At 43.3% G+C, this 14,027-nt stretch overlaps 1 protein-coding gene across 4 annotated transcripts in view; it reads right to left on the bottom strand.

Moving 5' to 3' along the window:
- The window catches only part of HDAC7 (histone deacetylase 7), a 425,809-nt gene that overhangs the window by 92,105 nt on the left and 319,677 nt on the right, over positions 1–14,027 (bottom strand). For 2 of the 4 annotated variants that reach the window (XM_075851895.1, XM_075851898.1), the window contains exon 1: positions 10,630–11,222. The exons of the other annotated variants lie outside the window; for them this stretch is intronic. In XM_075851895.1, the coding sequence (XP_075708010.1) occupies positions 10,630–10,753 (124 nt within the window). In that variant the 5' untranslated portion in view covers positions 10,754–11,222. Of the gene's footprint in view, positions 1–10,629; positions 11,223–14,027 lie in introns of those variants that run through there. 4 annotated transcript variants of the gene reach the window in all.

Below are 14,027 nucleotides of genomic sequence, written 5' to 3' on the forward strand. Positions count from 1 at the left end.
TTCATGATAGGAAGTTCTGTTTGCATTTAAAACCATCTGCAGATTATATACTAGACAAGCTGAGTGAGGTTGTCAATGGAAACATCAACCGTGCTCTTGAGCAGATTATAAATGTCAATTACAGAATTAATTTATTCAACTAAAGCTACAGAGCCGCCAATAAACAAACCTTCTAATGACAGGAGCAGTTAAATATACACACAGGAACCCGGACTGTCGGCAGGCACAAGAAGCAGCTTGTGGAAGTTATTTAAATCACAATTTGTTTGCTGATAATTTCATTGGAATCATAAATACACAAATAAAAAGTAAGAAGTTGATAATTGAGGGCGGATTAATCTGTGTGTATAGTAATATTTCACAATCTCCACTACGGCTGCTAAGGTAATACTTACAGCACCTTTAGGGCATTGTTACCCAATGTTTCCCATGCTAATCAGGCCCTTGAAATACTAGGCGCCACCCTGATAAAGCACCAGACGTGGTTTCTGAATGGACTGCTGCCCATTAGGAAGCACGAACCTTCCAATTAACCCCTTATTTAGAAAAAAGCGTACAGCTTCAGTCTGAATCCAAATTCCAGAAAGCGCTTATTTCAGAGTCTTTATAGATTGCAACCACATATATAAACCGGTGTATTGTATAGATTATGGGCATTCTATGTGGCAATCGGGCAATTGTGGCCGACGATGAGGGTCTTCGTAGAAAAGACTGAGAGACAGTTGGTGTAATTTTTTAAGACTGGAGTTTCATATAGAAAGCGCTGGAGTAAAATGTGCCTAATTCATAAAGATGTGTCTGCCTCTTAATAAATTAGGAGCATCTTTGGCAGTCTGTGTGCCAGAAATGGAAATATTTTAGCAGGCGTAGATTTCCGCTATAATCTGGCATAAAATGAAAGTGTATTTGTCGGGAAGGGTTAGCTATACCCTTACCCTTAGCCCGCCTACTTTAAAAAACAGGCAACACAAAAAAGACAAAATGTCATTGCACAAATATGGCGTGCTCTCTAATTTGCGACTTTTTTTTACACCAGAATACTGGCATACGTCCTATAATAAATTCTCTCAGAAGGTTTGTCATTGGGAAAAACAAAGGGGGAATATATTATAGGGGTTTTCCCATGAAGGACATTTATGACATATCCACAGGATACGCTATAAATGTCAGATAGATGCGGCTCCCACCTCTGGAACGGGGCCCCCTAAACCGCATTCTACCTTTCTCGGTTCCCGCTGTCTCCCGGACACTTTCTGATGGACAGAAATTACGAAACATTTTCGTAACTCCCATAGAAGTAAATGAGTTATGGAAACAGCGTAGCTCGGGAGTCAGGAGGAATAGCGGTCATCCGAAATCATGTCCGACCTGGAACCCACAGTACATTTCGTACGAAAAATCGCAACACATTGGGGTAAAAAAACACTCATACTTACCTATTGTTATGGTGACGCGTCCCCTCCTGTGCAGTGCGGTCCAACCTTCCTTGATGACGTTGCAGCCCATGTGACCGCTGCAGTGGCGGACACACGGGATGTAACGTCATCTCAGGAGGCCGGCCCCCTGATGTCATCCAGGCCGGTCTCCTGGGTTGACGTTTATCCCATGTGAATGCCGCAACAGCCTGTGATTGGCTGCAGTGGTCACATGGGATGCAACGCCATCCCAGGAGGCCAGACTGGATGAAGAAACACAGACTTCTGAGTAAGTATGTTTTTTTCTTTTTCATATGTTGCAATATTTTGCGTCGAAATCGCTGTGAATATGCCGCAAAAATCGCAACACTTGGCTTTCTGTTTCGAGATCTGCATCCCCATTGAATTCAATGTGGAAAACCTGCAAAGGAAAATCAACTAAAACGCAGCATATAGTGACATGCTGCGGATTTAAATTCTGCACCGCAGGTCAAATATATTAACGTTTGCGCTGCGTTTTTTTTTCGCAGTGTGGGCATGAGATTTTCTAAATCTCACCCGCTGTGCTGCTACTGTAAATGCTGCGGAATTTCCACACAGAAACCCATTGCAGAAATTCTGCAGCGTTTACGCTACGTGGGAACCCGGATTTAGGGTGAAATCTGCAACATAATCTGCATAGAATACATGCAGATTTTGATGCAGATTTGTTACCGACTCACGACTTAATCTGCAGCGTAAAGTTTATGCCGAGTCTGGGCCCGGCCTAAGTCTACTCGCCTGCATTGTGAACAAGATCAGTTGACTGAAAGTTGACTAAATAATTTCATCACCTCTCACATATCACTGCATAAGCACTCAGATCTGCCTGTCAGGACTCTAAGAAAGCGGAGTAACAACCAGTGCGACAGCTACATACGTATTATGGATTTGCCTTGTACAGATCTTTAATATGGCACCCATAGGCCTATACTGCACCTCCGTGTGCTTCAGCTTTCATACATAGGTGGTTTTTCTCACAGATTCATAGGGATTCTATGAGAATAATAAATAAAAGCATGTTCCATCACATGGCATATTATGGGGAGATTCTCCCCCAGCAGCATTGATCCTGGTGGAGAACACAGTCCTGGACAGGGACACGCTACAGCAGAATATGGAGGGCCTACAGGTCCATGATCCTAAACCATAGGACTCCCTGTGCCACCGTCCAGGCTCTGTGTACATTCTCTTTAAATATGTTTTAGTGGAAAATAATGTATAAATCTATAGAACGACGAAGGCCGGATTTACACGAGCGTGTTTAGCCCTAATGACAATGCAGGAACAGATGTAGAATATTTCTAGTGACGGTTGTCATTTCATTGTGACCCTGCTTGCTTAGTGAGTCCACTCTCAGATACGAGGCCTCAGTGCCGCTGCGTAGATGTTCTGCAGTATTTGTCTAGAAACATCATGACAGTTTGCAGGAAATGCGCAAAAACTGCTTGTCTGAATGGAGCTGTAGATAATCTGCTACCATGATAACCTATGGGGCAAAGTCGTTGTATTCATGAGTAATCTCCCTCATAATCCGTGATTTCTGATCTGTAAGCTCCGCGCCAACATTTCTTCCCCTTGACGTGATGGTGAAGAGGAAGCCGGGAAATATCAGCCATAGATATTCAGTTATAGCACTCGGCCATATATCGATATATAGGGTGGGGTAAAGAAGATTTGCCAATTCATTATTTCTGAAGAGTCGCTGAAAGATCCTTTGTTTGTTTTGCAGAGTTCAGTGGGTTTCAGGATTCCTGATGCTCAGTAAGTTGATACTTTACCCATTTTTCCCAGCCTTCCTCGCATAAATATCCAAGTGGGGTTAAAGGTTGCGCTGCCTGTTATTTAAGACCCAAGGAAAAGTTAATGTTTATTGTAAAAGTAGCGCTGTACCTTTAAGGCGTCCTTCACACGATTTTTCTGGCAATTTAAACTGCATCAAAAAACGCTTCCGAAAACGCCAGCGTTATTAAAAAGCAACATGCATTATTTTTAATGCACTTATAGTGGCGTTTTTTTTATTATTATGTACATGTTTTTTTTTACATTTTTGAAATTCTATAGAGAAGCCAATGGGAAAAACAGCTAAAAAATAAATAAATGCCATACCCAGAGAATGCTGCGTTTGGAAAAAAAACGTCACTGACGACAATCTTTCTTAGATAGACCTAAAATGCAGTAGTCACCAGTAACTTTTCTAGCGGACTGGTTCTTGCCACATGGCATTTGTCCAGCGTTGACTTGATGATCACATGTAGTGATCACTGCCAAAACACAAAAGAATTACTTTTGGTACGATTTCCTAAACGCAGTGAAAAAAGTCTGAACACAAATCAGGGAACTATTTATATCTCCGTCAGTTTCTAAATAATTTCATTGAAATGAGATCCTATAAATCCAAGCACTTGCCCAAACAGGCCCTTTGTGTTTGCTTTTTTTGAAGGCAACCTTTTGTTCTCTGCGAGAGACTGTATGTAGACATTTGAGCAGGTTTCCTAGTAGAATAGACACAGCTATAAGAGACGACAGCTGCTCAGAAACTGCGATCAGAAAGTAACCCTTTGATACTAGTACAATGATTAGGCTCAGTTCACACCACGTTTGTGGTAGACGGCGTCGTATAAGTTTTTTACAGTTACAAAAACATATGCATTTGTAACATACGCTTACGTTTTTTTGTAGTATATGTTGTATAAGTTTTTATACGTTTGTGTCCGTACTTCTAAAAACGTATACGTTTTTTGTTCTCGAGCAATCAGACGTTGTAAAGTCAAAATATAAAGGAAGAAGTAGGGAGTGGCTGCAGTGTTTCTGGCGCCAGTACTGAGGGGTTTAGCAGGGGGAGGCACGGTTTAATCTCATAATCTGGGTAATTTCACATATATGGTGACAAAAACGTATTCGTTTTACGTATCAAACGTAGGGTTTAAGATATAAGACATAAGTCGTCCATACGTCGCCATTGACTTCAATACAAATAATAACGTATACGTGTAGTAGAAGTTTTGGAAAAGTACTAAAAAGCAAAATAGACTACGCTTTTCAGGACTAAAAAAAAAAAAAAAAAGATAGAACGTAACCACACAAAACGTGTGCACAAAATAAACTGTTATCCGTCCAAACCATAGAAGTCAATATACACGCTGTGGTAAACGTATTGACAGTTTTTTCATCTCAAAACGTGCACGTCAGGCATACCGTAAAAACGAGATGTTAACTTAGGCCGCATGCACACGAACGTGAGAAAATTGCGGCTCCATTCATTCCTTTGGAGCCATGCACACGACCGTGGTTTCCACAGTCCGTTCATTGTCCAGGAGCCCGCACCGCAGAAAGATCGGGCAAGCCTTATTACGGCCGTGTTCTGCGGTCCGTTCTCATGGAAAATAATGGCCGCGGCCATGTGTACGGCCCGCGATTTGCCAAAAATACCAAAAGTATTTATCACCTATTCGCAGGATAGTTGATACATATCTGATCGCTGGTGGTCCAACCGCTGGGACCCCAGTGATCAGAACGAGCCCCTCGAATCCCACAATAAACAGAGTAGTGGTGTGCATGCGTGCCCACTGCTCTGTTTATTCTCCATGGGATTGACGGAAACAACCGATCGTCAGTCCTATAGAGAATGGAGTGGAGGACACGCATGCGCACCACCGCTCTATTCATTGTGGGACTCGGGGGGCCTGTTCGCCTGATCGCTGGGAATCCCAGTGGTCGGACCCCCAGCGATCAGATATTGATCACCTTTCTTTGGTGGGATAACCCCTTTAAAAAAAAAAAAAAAAAAAACAACCAGTATTCACCTTTCCTTTACACCGGCAATCTAGCGATGATGCTCTGGCGGCACTGAGACTGCTGCAGCCAATCATAATGCATAATGGCAGAAATACAACACATGACCACTGAGTCCTCTAATTGACTGCAGCGGTCACATGTTGCCTGCATTATTTATTTATTATTATTTATTTCAGTTACTTATATAGCGCCAACATATTACGCAGCGCTGTACAGAGGCATGAAACAATCACCAGAAGTGCTGCAGGAGCGTCAGCCCTGGATGGCCGGGGGAAAGGATAGGCGAGTACTGCTTGTGTTTTCAATTCACGTCATTTGCAGACATAAGTAGAAACATTTAGGAACCCGGATAACCCCTTTAAATAGGTAAAGCTAAATCTTCCAATGCCAATTGGGGGAAGTTAAATAAACGTGGTATTTTCTGAATGTGAAAAAATGGTGGGCATTTTGCCACATAAATGTCATGTTAAAAAAAATGGCACAGGCTGTTTTAGGAATTTGGCTCAGCATCCTGCACAAAGCACTGATTTAATAATTGACTAGAATAAGCAATCCATTAAGATTTTGCATTCAGCGACCGCTCTGTTAAAAATGTATGACTAAAATCTTACTAGTCAAAATTTATTATAAAGAGCAATAATTCTGAACAAAAACATGACCACACATGAATGCGAAAGATGAAATCTGCATGTACCACATGCGGATTGTACTGCAGGTTTGCAGCTGAAAAGTCTGCCACATGTGAATTCACCCGAGGGCCGGATTCACATGAGCGTTGCCCATATAGGACGTGAAAAAACTGCCGTTTTTTACGTCCAAGGTGCATCCGTGCTCTGCGCTGCGGGATGCGATATCACGCACCCCCATAGACTAGAGTCTATGGAACGATGCCTGACGTGAAAAATTAGGATATGTTCTGTTTTCTCACGGACCCGTCACACGGCCCGTTGAAACAACGGCCACATTAAATTATATAGGTCCATGTGATGGCCGTTGTTTCAACGGCCGTCACACAGACGTTAACACGTTAATGTGAATAAAACCTCAGGTTATGCGGATACGTTCAGAATTTGCCATAGGCAAATCCGACATGAATTTTTAAAAGAATCCGCAGCAGAAATACGAGACTTGGCACTCTGTTTTCTGCCACGGATGTGCCAGAGGACCCGCACACAGATTTTCTTTTTCCCTACAGCGCAGAATGAAATCCGCGTGGAAATTTTCCGCAGAGTGTGAACGGTGTTGCGGAAACCCTATTCACTGGCGGATTGTTTGCAGATTTGATAGGGAAATCCTCGTCACATCCGAGATGTGTGAATGGAGACTTAGAAGTCTCTGCCAACAACACATTGCAATATATATGTACTCAAAAATGACCAGGATTACATCACTAGGCCTCCGCCATGTTTCTTTAGGCCAGATCACACATGCAGTTTGGCTAAAAATACTGAGACAAAAACCACATACAAACACAGGAGTGGACACAAAAGAAAGGGGATGCATCAGTCTTTTCTTTATACCTTTCATTCCTTTTGGATCCACTTCTGGCTTTGGCTAAAAAAAAAAAAATTGCCAAAAAATGCACCAAAAACTGCATCAAAACGGTGTGTGTGATCCTGCCCTTAAGGATATATTCTATAGATTTCTCTTATGCATTATACAGAAAATGTAAGATTGTAGTTATAACTACAACTACCAGTAGATATCTGTTGTGCACCTTGAAGTGGCAACAGTGGAGAATTCCTTTAAATTGCACTAATATTAGTAGTGCGGCTGCTCGATGACGTAACCACAAGAGTCTGCATGTTGTTGTAGTCTTCTGTTTACTCTTTACAATGAACGTCACCTGCAGCCCGAACGTGCCAAGGGGCCTTTTCATGTCCATCAATATAATGTATAATGGATCTGATGGAAATCAGTGCTTTGTAAATACGGGTGTTATTACCAGACCATCACATGTTCTCAGCTTTAGAAACTGCAGGTATGTGCCAAAATAAATCTCTCAAGACAGGAAGTTTGTGAATAAAAATAATTGTCCCGCAGGAGGAAGTGCCGAGAAACTGCAAGATTGTATATATCAACAGTAATTGTTCTCCCTCCATTGTAGAAGAATCAGAGAAAATCCTAAGGATACACACAGTCAACTAAAAATAAAATGTCCTCACTGCAGGAGAGGACTGTGGACCCCGATTCAATAGATCTCTGGTCCTTTTTAGTTCTCATCTTAAGGCGTAAGACCTTGAGGTGTCCTCTTCTGTCAAGTTGTTAAAAGTCTATTAAGGGGTTGTCCCAGAATCGATAATTATGACCTAATCACAGGATCCACCGTTTGCAAGAGCGTGAGTCCTGAACCCCCAGATCCTCCTGCTTGCACCCCCCCCCCCCCACTATGGAGCTTGCTCCATTTAATGTCTATGGGACTGACAAAAACAGCCGAGCGCTGTACTCAACTGTTTCCATCATTCCCATAGTCTTTGAATGGAGCAGCAGTAAACATGTCCTCCTCACTGCGATCGAGCAGTGTTAAGAAACGGGGGGTTCTGGATCCCGATTCTCATCCCAGAGGTAGATAGATAATAACGGTCGATTCTGGAAATAATCCTTTAAGGCCACTTTGGCAGTATTTCAGTAAGTTGCATCAGTATTTGAAATCCAAAATCAGAAGTAGAACCTACACAGAGAAAAGTATAATGAAAATATTTGCACCTCTAGAGTGTTTTGGACAAATACTGATGCAAAATACTGATGCAAAATACTGCGGTGTGAAAGTGACCTAAGAAATGTATTAATTATAGGGAAACGAGACCTAGACAGATACAGATTTGCTATTCAATATTTCGGGAAAACTGGTTGTATCCTATTGACCAACTAAGAGATAACTAAGAAACAGCAGAATATAGGCCAGGATCACACACACCATTTTGATCCCGTTTTGGGTTCAGTTCTTCGTGCAAAAGCCAGAAGTGGATCCAAAAAGAGGAAAGTTATAAAGAAAAGACTGAGGTATCTCCTTTGTTTTGTATCAACTCCCATGTTTGGCTCAACAAACGGAGCCAAAAACTGCGCAAAAATATTGTATCAAAACCCTGCGTGTGATCCTGGCCTAAAGATGTTGTCTTATTCCTGAGAAGTTCTGATGGCACCCTCTCTCCTCGGGCCTTAGATGGAGCCGCATGTTCTGCCTGTAATATATATATATATATATATATATATATATTCTTGATGGTATGTAATGTATTATTTTCCTCCCCCAGCGAGGTAATGAGTGACCTAGTAATATTAAAAGTGCCTCTATTTATAAAACCGCTTTTCTCGCATAAAATGCTGCGCATGACGACGAACAGGCCCAACCGGTCTGCCCGTTTTTGTTTCCTTCTGGCTCCTTCTCAAAATAAACTTCTATGTACCCCTTACATATTTACATTTTTGCCATTGCATTCCAAGCATCTTCTACTATTCTTCAATCATGTAACATTTTCTACATTACGCTCCTTCCTCCGTTATCATTTTCAGGGAATTCAACCTTTTTTATGTATGAAAAAAAAAAATATTTCAGCACTATGCAAAACTGATCCCGAACTCTTTTCCTGATCACCATGACGCCAAACATTCTGCTTACATTACGAAGTAATGTAAAAAGATCCTAATTCTCCAGGAGCACAGGGCTCAGAAATGCCTGCCCCAGACATCTGCTTCTTCTCACATGCGAGGCTTCCTGAGAATGCGAGGACGCAGCAGCCGCAGAGAAACTGCCTTTGTTTTAAGCGATAACATTGAACCCAAACCTTCTCCAAAAGTAAGATGATCCAACCGGAAGATGTTTGTATAAACTCCCAATTACCTACTGGGGGTTTTATTGGGGGCTGCTTCAGGGTGTATTCACATGTGAAAGTTTTGTTTAGGATTTTTATGCAGTTTTTGAAGCCAAAAACAAGTTAAGGATCATAAAGGGAGAGAAAGTATAAACAGATACTACGTCTCCTCTTATTTGAATCTACGCCTGGTTTTGACTTCAAAACCTGCATCAAAAAACCTGATCAAAACCTGCACGTATGAATTCACCCTAAGGCCCAAGGCACACGACCGTAGATTTTGGAACCATTAATTTTGATGGCTGACGGCACCTTCCTGTATATTTACTGGAAGGTGTCCGAGCCTTAGGGAGTATACGTAAAATTAGGACACGTCCTATTTTTTTATTTTACGGACCATGCTCCCATACTTTATAATGGGAGCACGGCCCACAAATGCGAGTGACTGTCCGCGGCCGCCCGTGCCCGTAATCGCAGACCGTGATTATGGGAATTGTCAAGTGCATGGGGCCTTAGGGCTCTTGCACACCACTTAGTGCCACTCGGTCTATGGGCACCACAGGCCGTGTTAGCTGGTCATACTATGGAGGATGGTTGTGTTGTATCATTTGGTTGCTCCTCAATAGTTTTCCCCAGAGAAGAATGGCGCGGTAGGTATGCAACAGCTGCTCCCCATAGAAATAACATCATGTTTGGTCAGTATGGGAGGAGGGGGGGGAGGGGTTGTGACAACTTCCGGCAGACAATTCTCATCCCATTTAACCATTATGTGTAAAGCCAGGTCCACAATTCACAGAGATTGCCAAGATCCTGTGCTTTATAGTATTTAATAACTTTCTAAAAAATACAGGCATATATTGTGCTGCTTCGTTTCTTTCCTAATAATATAATGTATCAATAATCTCATAATATGGATTTTAATGTAATTATTTATTCATAATATTTCTAATAATGTAATAAAATATTTCTAAAGTTTTAAAATCATAACAATTATTGTATTGTCTAACTAGGAAGCCAGAAGGTAACATCTGAAGCTCATACAATGTACCAGAAGTGTGCTGTGAGCAGGTCAAGTTGATCTGTCATATCAAGGGAACAAGCTGGGAGGTTTGACACTATTTGCAGGCAGTTACTGTATAAAAGGCAGCAGCTTCTATGGGACAGGAAGAACAAGATTTAGAAAGGTCAGGGGTCCATCCTGCTCCTGTTTCAGTTACCTTGGGGCAGGTTGTGGGTCACAGGCCGCTCCTGTGCCATTGTGCAAGGGCTGAGAATAGAAAATACTTCTTAGTGTCACCAGTAACGATGAATCATGGTCACACCTGATATTGTGGGTGACATGGTGAAGGTCTTTAGTAGGGTGTGAACTCTCCCCAAGTTACAAAACAAAGCCAAAAGTTTACCAACACAAGATGTGGGGGCACAGGGTGCGCAGCTATAGGGGGCACAGTATACTGGTGAGGAGATTGAGGGTTAAGAACTAAGCAGCTGATGTGGGCACGTGAAAGTTATGAAAATGTGGGCATGCTGAGACTTGTAATGCAGACATCTAAACATCAACATACCTGCTCCGCTGGCACCACTCTTGTGCCCGAACCTCACTCCCGGTTCGCCCCTTCTGATGCCATCTGTGGAAGAAGCGGAATCAGCCTCGTAAATGGTGTTTAACATTTGATGTAATCCAGGCATGGAGGCGAGTGTATGAAGGGATGGCAGCAGGCCCCCTGTCCTGGGCACTGTCCTCACTACTGTGCCCCTCTGGAGAACTCCCGCGCTGTCACATTGACTGGAGGGCGCCCTGTAAATCCCCTAATACTGAGCCATGAACAGTTCTGCCGCACAGCCGAGCTCCTGGAGGGCACTCAGAAATATGTGCCAAGCGCAACAAGAAGGAAATCTAACCCAACTCAGTCCATGCCAGGGTCCTGTATGTCAGCGCACTTTGCATGCCATCCGGGGAGCACACTACCGAGACCGGGGGAGTGCAGCGCTGAAATGAAGAATATGCTATCCGGGCTAATATCACCAACAACACGATGCCCAGTGCAGCCCTGGCACTGCTTCACCTGCCCTGGCTGGGAACGGCTGTGCATGCAGGCAGCTCTGGGTGTGCACGCAGCATGCTTACACCACTGCCCCGAGCTCAGGCTGACAGAAATAGATCTGCAGGGGGAGGAGTCCGGCCAAAAATAGCCCTAATATCATAAGCCAGCTCCACACTCACATACACAAAAGAAGCGAGCATTGTCTGCGCTGGGGACTCCGCGATTGGCTGCGGCGGGGACCAATCAGGACGCGGCCGTCCCTGCACTCGTTTAGAACGCCAGATTCACGGCTCCATCTGCTGAACAGGAAAAGTGCAGTCACATGTTTCCTTCCTCCACTACCTGCACCGTCTACTGGGGACATTCAGCGGCTTATTTACAGTCATAAAAAAGGAGGAGAGCGTAGTGTGCTGAAAACAATAATCCTCAGCCCCTAAAGTGGCGGCAGCAGCATGGGAAGGGTTAAGTGGTCCTGGCTGCAGCATGGGAAGGGTGAAGTGGTCCTGGCTGCAGCATAGGAAGGGTTAAGTGGTCCTGGCTCCAGCATGGGAAGGGTTAAGTGGTCCTGGCTCCAGCATGGGAAGGGTTAAGTGGTCCTGGCTGCAGCATGGGAAGGGTTAAGTGGTCCTGGCTGCAGCATGGGAAGGGTTAAGTGGTCCTGGCTGCAGCATGGGAAGGGTTAAGTGGTCCTGGCTGCAGCATGGGAGGGGTTAAGTGGCCCTGGCTGCAGCATGGGAAGGGTTAAGTGGTCCTGGCTGCAGCATGGGAAGGGTTAAGTGGTCCTGGCTGCAGCATGGGAAGGGTTAAGTGGCCCTGGCTGCAGCATGGGAAGGGTTAAGTGGTCCTGGCTGTAGCATGGGAAGAGTTAAGTGGTTCGGCCAGCAGCAAGGTTAACTAATTCTGTCTGCAGTAGAAAGGGTTAAGTAATTCTGGTTGTAGATTGAAAGGGTTAATCTGAAGGGATAAACCAAGTCTGGATGCAGTGTGGAAGAGTTTTATTTATTCGGGCTGCAGCGTGAAGAGGGTTAACTTATTTCAGCTGCAATGCGGAAGGAGTGACTGTAAGTGCAGTGTTGGAGGAGTAAACGGTTTCCGAGCGAAGTGTGGAAAGGGTTAACCTGTTCTGAGTGCAGCATGGTAGGGGTTAACCAGTTCTAAATACACTTTGGAAGAGGTTTCAGTGTGTAGAAAGGAAGGGGTTAACCTGTTCTGAGTGCAGCATGGTAGGGGTTAACTGGTTCTAAATACACTGGAAGGGGTTTCAGAGTGTAGAGAGGAAGGGGTTAACTGGTTCTAAGTACAGCATAGAAGTGTTTACTGGTTTCCTACTGTAGAGTGGAAGACGTTAAACGTTTCTAAGTGCAGCATAGAAGAGGTTAATTGGTTCTCAGTAGTGTGGAAGGGGTTAACAAGTTTATAGTCCCACATGGAAGGGGTTAACGGGCTCGGCCTGACCCAGATCTGCTGACCATTTCTTGTGTGTTTTTATTGCTGCGCTCCTCATTCTGTTCTCACATTGAACAAAAGCCGCATAAATAACACAACCTTTGCTTTCTTTTTATCAGTGAGATGATAAAACCTCTTCCCATAAAAATACCGCCTGCAGCCTGACCCGCCTGGTTCTAGAAGATGGTACATGAGATATGATCGCAGATAAACACCAGGGACTTGGTGTAGAAAACATGGGAAGCAGCTGTCCGCAGCAACCAATCCAATTCCAGTTTCTCGCTCTTTTCCGTAGCCAGTAGGATAATAAAAGAAGTGATCTGATTGGTTCTTATTTATTGGTCACAATGCCTGGCGTCACCAGGAGGAGACCACATAAGGGTCCACTGTTACCATTTAACAGGATTTTTTTTTTTATAGGCGGAGGGAACTGCCATGTGAACAAGGCCTTAAAAAATACACAACTTATCCCACTGAAACTAATAGGATCAGTTGTTTCGGTTTCCCCTTTTCCAATACTGACATAACAAAAACCGCGTGCCTTTTCTCTACAGTTTTTTTGTCCACATGATAATTACAGGCGAAAACCATTAAAAACGTGTTGCACCTGTGATTCCGATATGGACCAAAATCTGCCTCCAAAAACCTCTGCAGTTTGCGGTATAACAGTCGATATCAGCACGTGAGGATACAGCCTTAGATTAAAAAAAGCTAGGAAAACTCACGGGACGTATGTGAACGAGCCCGCACTATGCCATTGAATTTAAAGAGATCAAAGTTCTAATATTATATGTATCCATCTCTCACCAAATATAGGACCACTGCTGGCAGTCAGTGAATGGCAACAATTAGTTGATTATATATACAGTATGTCCTGAATATTGTATACCTTTACATAATCTAAGTAAAACCCCACATTTCTGAGCATATTATTGGAATACTAAACAGTATTAGTCAATAATTATGATTCCAGTCAGTCATTCTTATATATAAAGAAATTGTCATTTATTCATTCTCCTGACATATTTGTGGGAAATGTGAAACTTAAGTGCTTGTCCACACACAACGGAACTGATGCAGAAAATTTCAGCAGCAATTCCGTTGAAAGTGAAAGGCTTTCCACTGTGGGCCACTATTTTGGGAAATGTAAACCTTTGAAGGCATTAATATATATTTTTTATTATAGTTTTATTGTATTTTAGACAAGTTTTCAATTAGGTTTTATGTAAAAAAAAAAAATGTTTACGTTTTTAGATGCAGCTATACTGTATCCTGGATACATAGAGGCTGTATCTCGCAGTCATAGCTGAATCCGTCAGGTCAGGGGAGTCTCTGACACGCAGGATCCAGCTATTATCAATTACATCCAAGTTCAAACCTCCATGCGAGAGACACGCAGGATCAGCGCTCACCGAAGCCGTCAGTCCTGCTGACCTGACAGATTCGGCTGTGACTGCAAGATACAGCTCTAT

Source organism: Rhinoderma darwinii, chromosome 2 (assembly GCF_050947455.1).
Source record: "Rhinoderma darwinii isolate aRhiDar2 chromosome 2, aRhiDar2.hap1, whole genome shotgun sequence".
Classification (NCBI taxonomy): domain Eukaryota; kingdom Metazoa; phylum Chordata; class Amphibia; order Anura; family Rhinodermatidae; genus Rhinoderma; species Rhinoderma darwinii.